The sequence below is a fragment of the Lithobates pipiens genome, unplaced genomic scaffold (genome assembly GCF_037356315.1).
Source record: "Lithobates pipiens isolate NorthernLeopardFrog02 unplaced genomic scaffold, aLitPip1_a1.2 Scaffold_23, whole genome shotgun sequence".
Lineage (NCBI taxonomy): Eukaryota > Metazoa > Chordata > Amphibia > Anura > Ranidae > Lithobates > Lithobates pipiens.
The window spans coordinates 64,011,763-64,031,254 of record NW_027507785.1 but is presented as its reverse complement, the minus strand read 5'-3'; the positions used below and the strand labels follow the sequence as shown (position 1 = coordinate 64,031,254).

Sequence of the window (19,492 nt, the reverse complement as noted above, 5' to 3'; positions counted from 1 at the left end):
TGATTGGCAGAGAGGGGGTTTAGTGTTAGGAAAGCAAATATTCATTCGCTCTTTAAACACATCGTGTGAGCGCCCAGCATGGTGCTTGCAGGTCGCCTTTTTTGACGCCTAGTAGGGCTTATGGCTCTAATCAGGTGCTTCAAAATCACCCCCCCCCCGTTACTGTAATTCAGGTGCCCTGTGCCCGAAAAAGAGTGGCAGCGGCGGCCATAGATAGATTCATGCAATCTATTGGTGCTACGGGGGGGGGGGGGGGCGGCAGGAGAGAGTGGGTGGCGCCCCCTTATGGATGCACCACCACTGATTTTATATATATATATATATAATACTGGTGTATGTAAAAGTATATACATACTGTATATGTAAAGTGCTGCATAAATTGACGGTGCTATATAAATACCTAAAATAATTTTCTTTTAACACTGCCGGTGTGAATGAGCCCCTAGGGGCCCATAGGTGAATGTTAGAGCCCCTGACAACACATCTTTATTTTCCTAGCACGGTGCCCTGTGTACAGTAGCTGTTCTCCGGGTTATTTTGTATGCGGCATTGTCTGCTGGCAATTACAAGGGAAAAGATTTGCAGATCAGAGGAGCATGCCCACCCATCGCATTGTTCCAGGATTGTCCTGCAGAGTCCCTGTCTGCTCTGTACTGACATTGGACTCCTCCTCTGTCTTCCCACCTCCTGACTCTGGAGATCTCTCAGCTACTCCAGCAGTCAGATCTGTGCTGTCTCTGAGTCTGATTGCAGGTGAGTGCAGTGCATGCATGTTGTATGTCTGGGGGAGCCTCTGCAGCTATAGTGGAAAATATGGGGATGTCATCTCTATCAGACAATGCACAGTGCAATAGGGATCTATCCATGGCAATAACTTTACCAATATTAGATCAATAGAAGAGGAATTTAGATCAGATTCATTCTGATCTGTTACTTGCAGGCTTGCAGCTGCCATGGGGCTGCAGATCTGCTGGGACTTGTGGTTCTGCAACAGCTGGAACACTGCATTTGCTTTAAGACATATTAATGGTTTTAGTATTAGAAAATAAGCCGCCTGCATCATGTCTGTTCTTCTTAGCAGCCAATGAGACGTTGTCTTTTACTTTTACTGTCTTACCTGTGCTAAAAAGTTGATGGGGGGGGGGGTTTCCTGGTTGCTGATGGCACTTTATGTGCTACTTTGGTCTCATTCACATGTGCGGCAGCTCATGCCTCCCCTCTGAAAAAGGAACCATGGTGGATTGCTTTTCAGAGGGCACTTGACTTACAGCTCCTTCGTTGCCTGATAACCCTGTAAATGCCACAACACTGGACCACAATTACACACACACTATATATATATATAATTTTTTTTTCTTTTTAGCAGAGACCCTAGGGAATAAAATAGCGGTTGTTGCAATATTTTATGTCACATGGTATTTGCGCAGCACTCTTTCAAAACTCAATTTTTTGGGAAAAAATACACCTTAATAAAAAAACTAAACCGTAAAGTTAGCCCATTTTTTTTTTTTTTTTTTTTTTTGACCAAAAGTTTTGATTACCTGTTTTTATGTATTTAAGATATAGTTTTTTTTTTTTTAATCTAAATTATACATACAAGTGAACTGATTGGAGGTTTGCTTTATTTAATAAATGTTTTTTTTTTGGTATCACGCTTTCACGCTGCGGGCAGGCGTTGACAGTAAAACGTTGCCACTAGCGGGGAGCTTATAACCCAGCTAGTGGAAGATGAAGGGGTTAAATGCACCCGTGTAGCGCCGCTGCTGAAGTGCTTCTGCGGCGCTGCCCATTCATTTCAATGGGCAGAAGTGGTGGAAGAGCGGTATATATTGCTCCAAAGATGCTGCTTGCAGAACTTTTATTAAATTTTTTTTAACATCCTGCCAGCGCATCGCCTCACACTGAGACAGCAGGGGAGCCGTTTTGCAGGCACTTTACAGGCGTTAAAAAACGCCCTATACAAAAGTGTAGAAAAATGTAAAAAAACATTTTATATATATATAAAAGCTTTATAGTTTGCATAGATGTTTTTTTGTATATTTGTAACATAGAACTCGCTGTGATGGTCGTGTTTTAGTTAACTTACTTGACTGATTTTTGGTTATTTGACTTGAATTGCTCACAGGTGTTTTTTCCATTTGTCAATTATCAATTAACATTACACATGCTTGTGTTTAGGTGTGTGTATATATAATATATATATGCCTGCCTAGCACTTTAGCTATGATTAGGCTGGGTTCACACTGCAGCGATGCGGGAACGCCGCGAATCCGTGGCGGGTTCCCGCATCGCATACCTCCCGGCAGCAGTTCACACTGCCCTATGCGAACTGCTGGGAGTGTCAGTGAAACGTTAATGACACCCCCAGATCAGTTCGCATATCGCAGTGCGATCTGCAAACTCGGACAGGAATCGGATCGCATGGTGTGAACACCCATGCGATCCGATTCTGCTGCGGACCAAAAAAAGGGTCCTGTGCGAGTTTGGGCCGGGTGCGATGCGAATTCAGCCATACTATCTGTATGGCTGAACTCGCATCACGCAGAGATCCGATGTGATTTGCACTGCAGTGCGGTGCGAATCACATCCGGTTCTCGTAGCCGCAGCAGTGTGAACCCAGCCTTAGGCTGGGTTCACACTGCTGCGGGGGGAGATCCGGATGTGATTCGCACCGCAAATCACATCCGATCTCCGTAGCGATGCGAGTTCAGCCATACAGATAGTATGGCTGAATTCTCATCGCTCCCGCAGCAAACTCGCACGGGACCCTTTTTTTGGTCCGCAACAGAATCGGATCGCATGGGGGTTCACACCATGCGATCCGATTCCTGTGCGAGTCGGCAGATCGCACTGCGATATGCGGACGGATCTGGGGGTGTCATTAACATATCATTGACACTCCCAGCCGTCCGCATAGGGCAGTGTGAACTGCCGGCGGGAGTAATGCGATGCGGGAAAACGCTGCGGATTTGCGGCGTTCCCGCATCGCAGCGGTGTGAACCCGGCCTTAAGCACGGAACCAGGTGTGAAATGCGTTAGTAGTGCTTGTCAGTTTGTATCCTGTGCTGTTGATGCTCTTGCTCTGTATTTACACGTAATAAAGGTGAATATATTGGAGTACAGCCATACAGCTTTCATTGCCCCGCAATAGCGTGCATTGCAGGCAGTTTTGGATCGGTTGCCCCAAAGCCTCATCATAGACATGCATGGGTTGTGTGACATGCTGTTTAATGTTTGCATGTGTACAGCCCTGAGCCTGCAAGCCCTTGTTCATGCAGGTCAGCCCCCTAGCTGCGTATGTTAAAGGACCCCTAAAGAAATAAGTAAGGATGAGCTCAGGTGTGTTCGCACACCCCACGTGCAGAGCCCGCCAGGAAGTCGGCGCGGCGCTGCGCTAATCGGAGGCAGTGAGAATTTGTCCCGATGCACGGCTGCAGAGATCGGGAAATGTCTCACTGCCTGTGATTAGCACAGCGCAGTGCTGACTTCCTGGCGGGCTCTGCACGTGGGCTGTGTGAACACGCCAGAGCTCATCCTTAGAAATAAGGAGTTGAGTGCGCCTCTCCAAAACCTACACAGCATACAAATCGGGTTGCATACGTGCCACAGCTGTACTGCAACTGCCCTATAAGGATGAGCTCAAGCGTGTTCACATACTCCATGTGCAGAGTCCGCCAGGAAGTCGGAAATCACTGCCTGTGATTAGTACTGCGCCGACTTCCTGGCAGACTCTGCACGTGGAGTATGCGAACGCGCCTGAGCTCTTCCTTACTGCCCTGTAGTGCGAGCTTTTTGGGGTTAAAACAGGTGGTGACCTACCTCAACTGCCCTCTGAAAAGTGATCCACCGTGGTTCACTTTTCAGAGGAGTGGCTACCATAGTAAACGAGTCAGATACTGTAATACCCCCATACCCACTATTTGATTTTCTGACGATTTTTTTTTTTTTTTGTCTTCAGATTTAACAAAAACCATGTAGTGTAGGGGCCTGACTGCATAGATATTGAAACTCTAAAAGCGGAGTTCCACCCATATAAAATTCAGCAGCTACAAAAAGTTTAGCTGCTGACTTTTATTAATCGGACACTCACTTGTCCAGCGATGCGGGCGAACAAAGCCCTGCACCTCTCTGCGGCGCAGGCATTGTCACTGCGGGCACGCACTGCGCATGCGCGAGCCATGCTGCACACTGTGACTGGCTGGTCAATCACCTGGGACGCAGGGAGGGATTTGCACTAGTAGGGATGATTGAGGGTTATTCGTGCTAGGAGGAGGGGTGGGGGGGAGAATGTGTGCTTGAAGGGGAAATTTGAGGGGTAGAGGATTTGTGCTGGGAGGGATGATTATTTTTTTTTTGGGTGGGGCACATTTGTGCTGGAGGGGTTGAGGGGCGTCAAAGATTTTTGCTGAGAGGCAGGAACTCAGCGGGGGGGAGGATTTGTACTGGGAGGAGGGGAATTTATGCTTAGGGTTAAGCATGCAGATAAGTGCTGAATTTTTTTTTTCTTTTGGGGAGATTTTTGCTGACACATAATGCTCATGCATCTTGGGGTAGGGGAGATGACCTTGTCCCGGCACTGTGTGTATCCATACACATGTAGGAGTTTGGGGGGCAGAAATCTGAACGCACCAAAATGGTGTTCAGGGGAGGAGCTTATTTGCAGAAAAAAACGAACCTAAGCCCTAGTCGAATTTAGCACTTGAGCATTTCTCCATTTCAATGACCAGAATCAATTCATATCCTGGCCAATGAAATAAACAAACGCCCAAGCGCTTGACGCGCCTAAACGCAACTAAATGCAACTTGGGGGCGTTTTTTAAGCTGTTTTTCTCCTCCCAGGAGAAGAGCGTTTATGAAAGCCCCAGTGTGCATGAAGCCTTCTAACCGTCTCCTGAAATAGATGAACTTCTTAGTAAGGTCATCAAGTGAGATGGTTTTAGGTGGCACACAGAGCCTTGCGCCAACTCCAAGCAGGCAGAGCGAGTTTCTCCGATGTCATCCCTTCATGTTTGTGTAGAAATCAGATTTACTAATCTCCTGCGACCAACAATAGGAGCATTGTACCGGAAGGATCGAGGTGCAGAAAGTGTTATCCCTGGTTCACACTGGAGCTCTTTTGACCAGGGGTACCTGGGCTAAATGAGGACACAAGAAATATCTGAAGGCTCCATTCACACCTAGGCAATTGGAATCACGGGGTGGAGTCGCAACGCGTGGCACTGTCGCCCAAAAGGAGCTCCTGTTTGAGCATCAAGCTTCACACGTTGCGACTTTGGCGCAATGGCAGGGTGATTTATTGACCCATAATTGCGTACAAAATCGGACCATGATTGGGGTGGCATTAAAAACGAATGGCATCCCAAACGCGTCCAGGGTTTTGCCACGATTTGGAATCTCAGAGGGCCCATCCACAATTCAAATCCCTTAGGTGTAAATGTAGCCTTGTATCTCTATATCTGCAGATGTGCAGAATGTACTGGAGAAGATTAAATAAATTTGGAGCACTCAGAATCTGCTGCAGCCGTGCATTGCCAGCCAATCGACTTCTATGTTTTGCTTGTTCAATTAAAGAGGAATCCTCTTTAATTGAAGAGGAAGACCCCTTTCACACTGCCGCGCCCATAGTGTCGGCGGTAAAATGCCACTATTTTTAGCGGCGTATTACTGTTGGATTTGCAGAGCATTTCGGCCGCTAGCGGGGTGATTTTACCCCCGCTAGCGTCCGCGGAATGGTTAAACCTGCCCGCAATAGCGTTGTTTTGCCGGCAGGTGATGCAGCGCTGCCCCATTGATTTCAATGGGGAGCAGCGGTGGAGGAGCGGTAAACACACCGCTCTTTCACCGCTCCAAAGAAGCTGCTGGCAGGACTTTTGCTGACGTCCTGCCAGCGCACCGCTCCGGTGTGAAAGCCCTCGGGTTTTCACACTGGAATGAATGGAGCAGCAGTTTGAGGTCGGATTGCAGGCTCTATTTCAACGCTACAGCGCCTGCAAAATGCCCTCGGTGTGAAAGGGGTCTAAAAGTCAGTAGCTATACATAATGTAAAATATAAATATATATATGTGTAATGATTTTTATTTTATTTTATTTTTTACATATATTGCTTTATACTGCTGTGGTTCAGGAATGTCTTGGCTGGATGGGGTAGAATGCCTATATGCGTTTTATGTATACTTTTATGTATACGATATGCTGTTTACTTGTTCATTTGTCTTTCAAAGTGGTTAACTTGTGACTGTTTTATTTTGAGAAGTTTCTATACTTTGACACACATATCTGTATGGTTTCCTTAGCAGAATCTGTGTAGCCCCCTTTTGCTTTTTTTGTTTGACTTCTGCCTGAAATCATCTCTTCTAAGTTTCTTTGTTTCTGTCGTTTGCCTTTGTTTGTTATCAGCTCTTTTCCTTCTATTTCATAAACTGTTTCTTTTTATAATGTGTCTTTTTCCTCTTTCTTTACCAAATACATGGTAGACGTGAGTACGATCGCTTGGCCTATATTATATGGCTTTTTGCTTATATTTAATTTTATATTTTTTTTCACTAATGTCCGACGCAGTAATATGCCTCGGATAGAACATTGTTTATTACTTAATGTTTTATAACCGTGCCTTACATTAGTCAGCTTCCGTTCTCTGGCAGTGATCGTCTCTCTCTACTATTGTTTGTGGTATGTTTGATTGGAGCGATGGAAGAATCTCTGATGTGATGGGGTATGGGGGGGCTCGAATGTGATGGAAGAACCTCTGATGGGATGGGGGACCCCTGATGTTGTGGGGGACCTCTGGGGTGATAGGAAAACCTCTGATGTGATTGGGGGGACATCTGATGTGATGGAATAACCTCTGATGTGATGAGGGGGATCCCTGATGTGATGGAAGAACCTCTGATGTGATGAGGGGGATCTCTGATGTGATGAGGGGGATCTCTGATGTGATGAGGGGGATCTCTGATGTGATGAGTGGGATCCCTGATGTGATGAGTGGGATCCCTGATGTGATGAGTGGGATCCCTGATGTGATGAGTGGGATCCCTGATGTGATGAGTGGGATCCCTGATGTGATGAGTGGGATCCCTGATGTGATGGGTAGAACCTCTGATGTGATGAGGGGGATCTCTGATGTGATAGGAGAACCTCTAATGTGATGGGGGGGGGGGTCTGATGTGATGGGAGGACGTCTGATGTGATGGAATAACCTCTGATGTGATGAGGGGGATCCCTGATGTGATGGAAGAACCTCTGATGTGATGAGGGGGATCCCTGATGTGATGGAAAAACCTCTGATGTGACGAGGGGGATCCCTGATGTGATGGAAGAACCTCTGATGTGATGAGTGGGATCCCTGATGTGATGGGTAGAACCTCTGATGTGATGGGTAGAACCTCTGATGTGATAAGGGGGATCCCTGATGTGATGGAAGAACCTCTGATGTGATAGGAGAACCTCTAATGTGATGGGGGGGGGGGGGGTCTGATGTGATGGGAGGACGTCTGATGTGATGGAAAAACTTCTGATGTGATGAGGGGGTCCCGTGATGGGAGGACGTCTGATGTGATGGAAAAACTTCTGATGTGATGAGGGGGTCCCGTGATGGGAGAACCTCTGATGTGATGGAAAAACCTCTGATGTGATGAGGGGGACCCGTGATGGGAGAACCTCTGATGTGATGGAGGGGACTGGGGTGGGATGGGAAAGGGGTGGAGGGACTTATGAAGAGATAGAAGAACCTCTGATGTGATGTTATTTCATCAAGGTGGTTGTGTTTTGTGCATGAACCTAAGTGGCTGTTCAAACACAAATGTTATAGGGTGACAACGTTCTGTCCCTGTCTCCTAATTGTTCCGTTTTGTCACATAACTGTCCAATGGCCAAGTGGCCGCTCAAACACAAAATATTTTAGCCTGGGGGGGGGGGGAGGGGGCTCAAGATTTTGCATACTTTTAAAGGGGGCCACAACTGAAAAAAGTTGAGAAATGCTGAACAAGATACATTTGTTAATCACTTCCCGACCGACTCACGCAGATATACTGCGGCAGAAGGGCACATACAGGCAGAATCACGTACCTGTACGTTACCCTTTAAGAGGCGGCTTGCGGGCGCACGCCCACCGGGAGCTCCGTGAGCGTGATCGTGGGTCTCGTGGACTGGATGTCTGTAGGGATACCCGCGATCGTCACACGGAGAGGCAGAACGGGGAACTGCTAATGTAAACAATCATCTCCCCGTTCTACCTAGTGACAGGACACTGATCACAGCTCTATGTGATCGGGAGCAGAGATCAGTGATGTGTCACACACAGCCCCTCCCACCCACAGTTAGAACCACTCCCTAGGACACATTTAACCCCTACAGCGCCACCTAGTGGTTAACTCCTTCACTGCCAGTCAGATTTACACAGTAATCAATGCATTTTTAATTGCACTGATCGCTGTAGAAATGTGAATGGTCCCAAAATTGCGCTGAAAGTGTCCGATGTGTCCACCATAATGTTGCAGTCCCAAAAGAAAATCGCTGATCACCACCATTACTAGTAAAAAAAAAAAAAAAAATGAATAATAAAAATACCATAAAACTATCCCCTATTTTGTAGACGCTATAACTTTTGCGCAAACCAATCAATATTGCTTATTGCGATTATTTTTTTACAATATGTAGAACAATACGTGTCAGCCTAAACTGAGGGAGAAAAAACGTTTTATTTTTTTTTGGGATATTTATTAGAGCAAAAAGTAAAAAATTTTTTTTCAAAATTGGTGGTCTTTTGTTTATAGCGCAAAAAATAAACTGCAGAGGTGATCAAATACCACCAAAAGAAAGCTCTATTTGTGGGGAAAAAAGGACAGCAATTTTGTTTGGGAGCAACGTCACGCGACCGCACAATTGTCTGTTAAAGCGACGCAGTGCCGAATCGCAAAAAGTGCTCTGGTCTTTGGCCAGCCAAATGGTCCGGGGCTTAAAGTGGAGTTGCATCCAAAAAAAAAGTCATGAATGTTCCTCAAAAAACAAAAACAAAAAATTTGGAAAAAATATTATTTTTTTACTCGCCTCTAAATGCCTGTTGCTAGGGGGTCCCTCGTAGTCTGCCTCCTTCAGTGCCTGGACTGGTGACATCACTTCCCCCTCGGCACAGGAAGGGCTCAGCTCTGCCCCCCTCCCTCTTGTCAATCATCTGTGACACGTGGCAGGTCCCAGATGATTGCGCAGCCAATCACGGCGGCACTTGAGCATGCGCAGTGGGTGCCCGGCTGTGAAGCCACAGCTGGGTGCTCAGTTACAATGTCGGCGCCGCCGAACGGAGGAGGGGAGACGAGCCGGGCTTCGATCCCCCGCATTGCTGGACCCTGGGACAGGTAAGTGTCCGATTATTAAAAGTTTAAATTTTTTTTTTTTTTTTTTTAAATGGCAACACCACTTTAAGTGGTTAAAATAAATCGGCAACATTTTTTTTTTATCTTTTCATGTCACAGTTGGGCGGATCGTCATGTTTTGGTGAACTAAACTCACTTCTGCACCTTGACCCTTTAAGACCTATAAGAAATTTGATTAGGCCGTTTGCTGGGGACGGCGAGGTCTCTGAACTGCGGTAACCTCCAGGAACATCCAGGGCCAAAATTTGCATGTGTTAGCAGATTGGGCAAACCCCTGGGAGGCTGGAGCAGATCCGTTCTCTGATTGGTGGAAAGGGGCCAGTACCCTCCATAGTAAGGAAATCATTATGTAGGGCAGTAAATGTGTACAGTGCCCGCATGGCCTTGTGTTTTATTGTCGCAGATAAAACGTAACACTGTATATAGTTTATGGGGAGGGAAAGGTCAGGGTTATTGATCAGGACGATGTACAAAAAAAACAAAATCTGTAACTTGGGCAAAGTACATTAGCACTGCCCATGCAGATTGTCTTCCCATTATAGTAGATGTAACCCCCAATCGCTAAAATCCCATAGAAGCTTTAGCTTTCATTTCAAAAGTCATTTACAATATATTTAAATCTGAAACTTACATTAATACAATCGCCGGAAATCCTGCCATGAACATCCTTGTTCAGGCGCTTCCTGTTATAGGGTGACAACGTTCTCTCCCTGTCTCCTAATTGTTCTGTGTTGTCACATGACTGTCCAATGGCCAAGTGGCCGTTCAAGCACAAATGACTCGGGCAAGGTCTACTCTGGTCACCATCATAAAGCCCACCCCTGAGAAACGCCAGGCAGCCATCGCTGGAGTGCATGTAGAAAGGAAGGGGCTGCAAAGAGGCTGCGGGAGATCAGCAATGCCGAGATCCAACAAAGAATAAAAAGAGGTGACGATAGAATTTGGCAATAGGCTATTGTTTATGATACATAGTGCTTCGGCAGACTAAATGCCATTCAGTTCGGGTGCGTTCACATGTGCAATGTGCTCTGAAGGGCGATCTGCATTTGATCACTTTTCAGAAGGCATTAGTGAAGAGGCATTGTGTCCAATTTAACCCTTTAAATGCTACACTACTGCACCGCAATCCCATAAATTTGCTTGGGTTGTGATTGGCGGCTTTGTATAGCTGTCAATGGCTTCCTGTCTCGTGTAGGGTCACAGGAACAGGAAAATCTGCCCAATTGGTTCACATAAAAAAAAAATATATATATATATATACAAATCCTGTCCTCCTTCTACTCAAAATTGAACAAAATAAAAAAATGACTGAACTGGACTTTAATGAACAGTTTATGACATTGGCATTGGAGGGCCATCCTCTGGTAGAGTATCTATAGGACCAAACTTTTACAGCATGTAATACACCTCATTATGTACAGTATATGTGTGTTATGAATGCCGGCATCAATGTATTTTCACTTTGTGTCTCTTCCCAGTTGGTTCCGTCTACCAGAACCATGAGGATAGCTGTGATTGGCCAGAGTCTGTTCGGCAAAGAGGTCTACAAGGAGCTTGTAAAGGAAGGACACCAAGTAGTAGGAGTCTTCACCATCCCAGATAAAGATGGCAAAGCTGATCCTCTAGGTAGGAGATTAAATGGTTCAGTAGGTAGCCATGGCTGAAGTCCACAGTTAAATTACGATGAGGGACACTGACTGTCTAGAACAGCCATTCTTAACCAGGATTCCTCCAGGGTTGGCTAAGGGTTCCTTGAGCTGCGGCTAATTGACCACACATCTGATGGTGCCTATATAGTTCCAGGTCCCACTCCACATGGCAGAGCTAGCAGCATGACTTCAAGGGTGTCGTTCTGGCAACCCCTGTAAGGTGGGCATTTTACCCACTTACCACCACCAATGTAAGGGGCATTTTCCCAATGAGCCCCAATGGACTCACCTTACTAGGTGTTCCCTGAGATCTAAAAATTATTTCAAGGGTTCCTCTGGGGTAAAAAGGTTCAGGTCTGTCTGCCCCCCCCCCCCACTTCTAAACTAATAGCACCCACCTAAAGTGGTGGGCGCTACATTTGTAAAGCAATGATTGTCAATCCAGGTGTACAGGGCCTCAAATGGGGCCCCTAACACTACCAAAGTGCCACACATAATGTTCAGTAAATGTAATGCTGGAGAGAGCAACCCTAAATTTGCAGACATACTAGAAGACACCATGGTCTGAGACTGAGGATATGCCACATTCGATTTTTAGCTCCTCTGGGGTGGGGACTGATCTAAATGATTCTATGCTCTTTGTAAAGCAATGGTTGTAAACCAAGGTGTATGGGGCCTCGAATGTGGCCCCTAACACCGCCAAAGGCTTTCACATAATGTTCAGTAGCTGTAATGCTAGAGAGAACAACCCTAAATTTGCAGACATGCCAGAGGCCAGAGGCCATAATGGTCTGAGACCGGGGACATGCCATATTAAGCTCCTCTGGAGTGGGGACTGATCTAAATAATTCTACGTTCTTTGTAAAGCAGTGATTGTCAACTAAGATGTACAAGGCCTCAATTGTGGCCCCTGACACCACCAAGGGGGCCACACATAATGGTCAGTAAATGTAATGCTAGAGAGACCTGTTATAAATTTTCAGACCTACTAAAAGACATGAAGGTCTGAGATTGGGGACGTGCCACAGGTTTGGTCAGAGACTGGGGCTATGCTTTAAAAGACAGTGAGAGGTGGGGACATTTTACATAGAGATCAATTACCCTTTTAGAAATCAATACCCCCACAGAACCAGGGGCCACAGAGCAAGTGCCAAAGGGCCGCATGTGGTTCTCAGGCCACCGGTTCTGCACCATGACTGTAAATCTTTGAGGAATATAATGACGCTATAAAAAAAAAAAAAAGAATGTTTTTGAGAGAAATTGTTACGTGCATACATTGAGATGGCTATTTTAAGTCTTGCCCATAAAATGAAAATGTTCTTGGAGACTTAATTGCAGCAATAAAGTTTTTGTTATTTTCTTTTTTTTCTTTTACGATAAATGTTATTGCTGGACAAAAAGAAAATACCGGTAGTTACAAAGATAAGGATCAGTAAGGTAACAAATATACAGAGGGGGTATGTTGACTAGCAAAGTTTGGCATTGAGGTCTTGACAGGTCAATGTCTATGCCCTTGTACACACGGTCGGAGATTCCAACGGAATGTGTCCTATCGGACCGTTTTGTCGGATAATCCGACTGTGTGTGGTCTCCATCGGACTGTATCCGACGGACCAAGTTTTCCAACTTGTCCGTAAAATTTTCCGACAAAATGCTCCGATCGGACATACTCCGATCATGTGTAGCCTACTCCGACAGACAAAGTGCCACGCATGCTCAGATCAAATTCCTAGACCAAAGCTATTGGCTACTAGCCTGAACGTAGTCCCTTCGTAACGAAATAACGTCATCACGTTATGTACGATCAGATTTTCCGACAACTTTGTCCGACCGTGTGTATGCAACAGTTTCGGACAAAATCCGTCGGACAAAATCCAACGGATTTGGTTGTCAGAATGTCCGACCGTGTGTACAAGGGCTAAGAGGGAAAAGGGGTGCGAGGAGTTTGCGGTTGTACAAGACGTTTATGTTAAATTGGCAAAAGTTCTAAAGCGCAAGTACAATAAGATTATATGTAATCTGTGATGAGAAGGAGTAGGATGGGTTAAGCAATTGTCAGCACTAATCGACAAAAAGAATGAGAAGTGATTGGAGAGGTAAGTTGTAGTTGTGGGAGTCAATTTGGCCACTTACCAGTAGAACTTCATTAGAACATTCGTACGGAAATTAGAAAAAATATTTGTCGGTGCATTCGTACCATTCTGGATATCAGAAATGTGAAAATACATAAAAACCCTGAGCAACTTTTGTTGAATTGCCGTGCCAGTTTTTCTAGAATTTCATTAGTGTGAGAAAAATGCCACCCTTCTTTGATTTCCTTCGTCCCTGTGGTCAAAAATAATCATCCATAGCACCATACTAACTGTTAAAAAAAAAAATCAAACACTCTTGATAGCTTCAGTCATTTTTTCTAATAAAATTCTATTGGTGTATGGCCAGCTTAAGAAAAGAAAGGACAGAGAGGAAAAGAGAGGAGGAAAATGGAGACTTAGACCCCATACACACAATTAGATTTTCAGCAGATTTTTGTCTTCAGATTTACCAAAAACATGTAGTGCAAGAGCCTGCCTGATTGCATATAAATTGAAACTCTTAAGGTTTGACCTCATATTATATGTTTTTGGTAAATCTGAAGACAAAAATCTGCAGGAAATCTAATGCCGCGTACACACGACCGGACTTTGCGGCAGACTAGGTCCGACGGACTTTTGGCGGAGTTCCCGACGGGCTTTCCGAATAAACGGACTTGGCCACACACAATCACACCAAAGTCTGACAGATTCGAACGTGATGACTTACGACCGGACTAGAATAAGGAAGTTCATAGCCAGTAGCCAATAGCTGCCCTAGCGTCGGTTTTTGTCCATCGGACTAGCATACAGACGTGCGGATTTCTCCATAGAAACTGGTGACTCACTCAGGTTGAACTGGATGGACTGGTGTCTCTATTCAACCTTACTAACTATGTAACTGGGTTCGGTGGAAAAATTTGAAACATGTTCTATATCTAAAGTCCAAGATTTTTGGACAAGCAAAGGTCCGATGGACCCCACATAAGATCGAATTGCTGTCGAAAAGTCAGATCGCGTGTACGCGGCATAATAGTGTGTATGGGGGCTTTAGACCTCTTTCACATTGAAGTGGTTTTCAGGTGTTTTAGCATTAGAAATAGCCTCTAAATAGCGCCTGAAAACCGCCTCCCATTTATTTCAGTGTGTCTTTTCACACTGGGGCGGTGCGTTTGCGGGACGTTAGAAAAAGTCCTGCAAGCAGCATCTTAGGGGTGGTTTGGGAACGCTGTATTTAGTGCTCCTAAAATGCCCTGCCCATTGGAATAAATGGGCAGTGCTTCCCATACAGCTGGAAAGCGATTCGGAAGCGCTGCAACACGGGCGTTTTTAAGCCCTTCTTTGGGGGTTAAAAGCGGCTGAAAAAGCTTTTGGGTTTGATGGCACTCTAAGGTCCCCTTCACACTGAGACTGCAGCCACGTAAGCGCTAAAGCACCGCTTGTTTTAGCTACTCTTTACCGCTGTTTAAGTGGCGCTTTAGCGCTTACGTGGTTGCAATCTCAGTGTGAAGGGGGGTCTTAGAGTGCTATCAAACCCAAAAGCTTTTTCACCTGGTGATCCAGACAAGTGAGTCTGTTGTTTTTCAAAAGAACAAGTTCTCCAGAGTGTGTGAGTTACAGAGCTAATACAAACCATTTACCACTGGCAGGGCTGCTTACACTGATCAGATTTTATTTATTTATGTAAAACCTTTATCCCGAAAGGAAAAAAAACTGTTGCTAGGAATTTGGCTTATATTTGTTAGTGTACCTACTGTAAATCTACTAGTACATCTAACACTCCCCTTCCCCCGAATTGACAATCCTGTGTCTAAAGGTGCCCCTTCATCCAGAGTTGCACTTTAATACAAGAGGTGTGTTACTGGCCAGATCACCAGGTGAAAACAGAAGGGGAAAAAGACTAGAAAAAGAAAACGAATGCAGCCACCACATCTAATGATTGGTAAGCTGCAATATATAACTTTTTGTGGTTTTGAGTTTAATACCACTTTAACCACTTGCCGACCAGCCGCCACAGTTGTACTGTGGCAGAATGCCACAGCTGGGCGAAACAGTGTTATGTAACGTCGCTTCGCCCTGTGGCCACTAGGGGCGTTCACACGCACACACCCCGAGCCGATGCGAGTGCCCAGTGGTCACGATCACCGCCGGGCTCCCGCGTTCGCCTCTGACACACGGAGAACCAGGATGTGTGTGTGTAAACACACAGTTTCTGGTTCTCTGAGGGGAGAACAGACAGGTCGTCTGTTCATACAGAGTATGAACAGCGATCTGTCATCTCCCCTAGACAGTTCCTCCATCAATGATGGGCCCCATGTGCTTGTGGCTGCTCTGTTCCTTGAACTCTTTCATCTTCTGCCCCCCAGATACCCCAACACCCTCCATCTGTGACAGGTACTCATCACAGTGCAGAGTACGCTTGCCTTTTCTGCCCCCCCCCCCCCCCCTTTCTCTTTCATTGAAATTGCACTAGCAGTTCTCACAATGAAAAGCTCTCTATGAATGGAGGAGGATGACCTTTCATTCATCCGCCCATTCTCCATTCATTCACAACGCAGAGGTCAGGAGGATGTATGGATCTGGTGAATGATTCAGTTTACTTTGTACCAACCCTTGAGACAGAAGGGGGATAAAATGAGAGAGATCAGGAGGGGTAAAATTTAATTAAGTTAGGCTGGGTTCACACTGAAGCGATGCGGGAACGCCGCGAATCCGCGGCGGGTTCCCGCATCGCATGCCTCCCGCCGGCAGTTCACACTGCCCTATGCGGACTGCTGGGAGTGTCAGTGAAAAGTTAATGACACCCTCAGATCAGTTTGCATATCGCAGTGCGATCTGCAAACTCGGACAGGAATCGGATCGCATGGTGTGAACACCCATGCGATCCGATTCTGCTGCGGGCCAAAAAAAGGGTCCCGTGCGAGTTTGCGGCGGGTGCGATGCGAATTCAGCCATACTATCTGTATGGCTGAACTCGCATCGCACAGAGATCGGATGTGATTTGCACTGCAGTGCGGTGCGAATCACATCCGGTTCTCGTAGCCGCTCCAGTGTGAACCCAGCCTTAAGGATCAATGGGACAAGTAATAAACAGGAAATTGGCTTGTTCTGGTAATGAGGTGGTGAATATAGTAGAGGATAAAGAATGTGCAACCCTTTTTTTTTTATTTATTTTTTTTATTATATTTCTTATTTTTTTATTTTGTCTTGGAAGCAATTGGCCAAAGGTTTTGGTGAGATGATGGAGGCCTAGAATGGAGGTAGAGGTAAAAGAGAGAAACTATGGCAGTGATGGCGAACCTTGGTACCCCAGATGTTTTGGAGCTACATTTCCCATGATGCTCAACAAAAATGTGCATGAGTGCATGAGCATCATGGGAAATGTAGTTCCAAAACTGGGGTGCCAGGGTTCGCCAACACTGAACTATGGGATTGTGATAATATGAGGGAAAATATGGAGGACTGGTTGGAAGATCTTCTATAGGTTCTTGTATAACGTGGGTCCCTCACTTGAGGGTCTTAACACATTCTTTGTGCCGGCAGGAGCCGAGGCAGAGAAGGACGGAGTCTCCGTATTTAAGTTTCCCCGATGGAGGTTGAAGGGCCAGGCCATCCCGGAGGTGGTGGAGAAGTACACAGCATTGGGGGCAGAACTGAACGTCCTGCCCTTCTGCTCCCAGTTCATCCCGATGGAAGTGATCGATGCCCCAAAGCATGGTTCCATTATCTATCATCCCTCCATCCTGCCCAGACATAGGGGAGCTTCAGCAATCAACTGGTAAGTGTGCGTACAAGGCAGCCACACGAGCGTGAACGATCCCGGTGCCTCTGGCTTGGGAGAAAAATGACACAAGCAGGGGTGTTTTCTGAATACAGGGGGCCCCTGTGCAGGAACATAAGTTGGGCCCCAGAGTGGACCTCCAACAAGGGAGAGCCATGCCACACTCCCACCACCTACACGTGGAAATCATTGAACACCTCCACATGCTAACAACCAACATTCATCGATAACGCTGACCGCACGCTGCGCAGGATGGTGGGTGTGGGCAGATTGTGTTAACAGTGGGAGGGTTTTAGAGGGGCGTGGCTACATAAAACCTTTTACAACATTCGGCACATTCATTTAAATGAAATTTAACTTTTCCCATTAAGTATGATTTTCAGGCAAGCAAGTCAGTGATAATTTAGCAACCTTTACACCACCCCTTCACGTCAGGAGTCCCCCTTATATCAAAGTTTCCTTTTACAGCAAAGTAATATCAGAGTCCCTACTTGCATTGGAATTCCTCCGTTAGATCCCCCTTTAGATCAGAGTCCCCTTATTACATTAATCTGCCTGTAGATCAGGAGCCCCCTTATATTTTTTTTCTTTTACATCAAATTTCCCCCTTAAATCAGTCCCCTCTTACATCAGGCGTTCCCTCCACCCCCCCCCCCCCCTTTTAATTCAGAATTCCTCCTTAGTTGAGACTCCTCCTTTTCATCAGAATCTCTCTTTAGGTCAAGAGTCCCCCCTTAGGTCAGAATCCTCTCTTAGATCAGAGTTCCTCCTTAGGATTAGACTCTTCCTTTAGATCAGTGTCCCCCTTACATCAGAACCCCCCCCCCCCTTTTATCAGAATACCCCATCTTAGATCAGAGTCCCTTTCCAGATCAGGAGCCTCCCACCTTTAAACTGGACTCCCCTTTATATCAGAATCTTCCCTCAGATCAGAGCCCCCTTAGATCAGAAGTCCCCCTGTAGATCAGAATCTTCTCTTACATAAAGGTCCCCCCTTAGATTAGAGTTACTCCTTGTGTGAGAAACCTTTGTGCAAGCTGAAGGAAAGGTTACCATATTTTTTCTAATAGATTCATTCCTGCAACATCAGCACCATATAGTGTCCAAAGTATAGTACATATTTCTGAAATACCTTTGAGAGAAAATATACTGCATTTTGGCCACTAGATGGAGCTGCAGATACAGGCATTCATCTATTAGGAGAAATAAGGGAAATTTTCCTTCAGCTTGCTTCAGAGATTGGTCAATGAATGGATTCCCTTAAAGTAGGAGTTCAGCCAAGGTTCTGAGTAGTATAAGATTAGAACATCTGTCTGGTTTATATTGCAGTCTGTGTCTCTGTTGGATATCAGTGCCTTTCATGGTTGGTGCTGGAACAGGAAGTGAGGATAAAACTTCCCAAAGGGGACATGACAAAACCTGACAGAGTGTCTAACCACTACCCATGGGGCGATGTATGCCTAGTAGCATGGCCTAACATGGTGTTACATTTATATGGAGTCTTAAAGGACAATCCCTCATGTTTTCATAAATCTTGCTTTGCAGGACTCTGATGCAAGGAGATAAGATCGGGGGCTTTAGCGTATTCTGGGCTGATGACGGTCTGGACACGGGAGACATCCTGCTTCAGAAAGAATGTGAAGTTCTTCCAGAGGACACAGTGAACTCCATATATAACAGGTTCCTCTTCCCCGAGGGGGTTAAAGGCATGGTGAGCATACAGATTTATTGTCAATGGAGGGAGTCTATGAGTTATTGAGGGCCCATTTAGCGGTTTGCTAACATGCATATCTTCGATCTTAGATCAGGAGTCTCTCCTTTAGATCAGAGATGCCATTGAACAATTGAAAATAATGGCCTACCAATGCACCAGAATCACAAAATGATGCATATATCAAAATTGTGCTAACAGTGTGAGGGGTTCAAAATTTGTGTGCATATTGCAATGCAGAGAACACAGGGTCCAGAAGTGCTTAAGATGCATAGCTGAGGGGTCAGGAGAGCATGTCACACAGAGCCTGGTATGGCTGTCAGCACTATCTTCTGCACTGTTGAGGGGAATTGAACCCCCCCCCCCCATCCCCTCCTTATCTACGCCCCTGTTGTAAACTACTAATCTACTCAATGTACTGTACATACATGCCAACTGTACTGGATTTGCCAGGACAGTCCCACATCAGGAAATAACTGCGGGGAACTGGGCTGTAAGTGGGTGGTTCTCACATATTAAAGGGCAGGACAAAACCATACAGTGCATGTGATGGGTGGTCCCTACATATTTAGAGGCAGGGCCTGGACAAAACCATCCCAATAAATGGGCGTGATTTGGGCATGCCCGCTGGGAAAGTGGACGGACAAAGTGAGGGCCATGGGCAGAGTTAACAGTCCCCCAGAATCAGGAACCATAATACTTGAGGGGAGGTGCAGCTTGGTATGGTGGCAGTAAACACTCAGCTACAGAGAAGAGATCTATTAATGTAGAATCCAATAATTCACAGCAAGCACAGTGGGAAGGCACCTGACTGGGAACACTTGCAGAGTGTAGTGGAGCAGACCTCAGATGTGCAGACAGTGTCTACCTTGGAGGGCGGAATGTGGCTTGGCTGGTACGTACCCAAATGGGGA

General features: G+C 45.9%; 1 protein-coding gene across 2 annotated transcripts in view; it reads left to right on the top strand.

Moving 5' to 3' along the window:
• The first annotated feature begins 621 nt into the window (after positions 1–621).
• Positions 622–19,492, top strand: part of LOC143927595 (cytosolic 10-formyltetrahydrofolate dehydrogenase) — a 62,501-nt gene continuing 43,630 nt past the window's right edge. For both annotated transcript variants that reach the window (XM_077451749.1, XM_077451748.1), the window contains exons 1-4: positions 622–753; positions 10,847–10,994; positions 16,630–16,864; positions 18,413–18,578. In XM_077451749.1, coding sequence (XP_077307875.1) covers positions 10,868–10,994; positions 16,630–16,864; positions 18,413–18,578 — 528 coding nt within the window. In that variant the 5' untranslated portion in view covers positions 622–753; positions 10,847–10,867. The remainder of the gene's footprint in view (positions 754–10,846; positions 10,995–16,629; positions 16,865–18,412; positions 18,579–19,492) is intronic.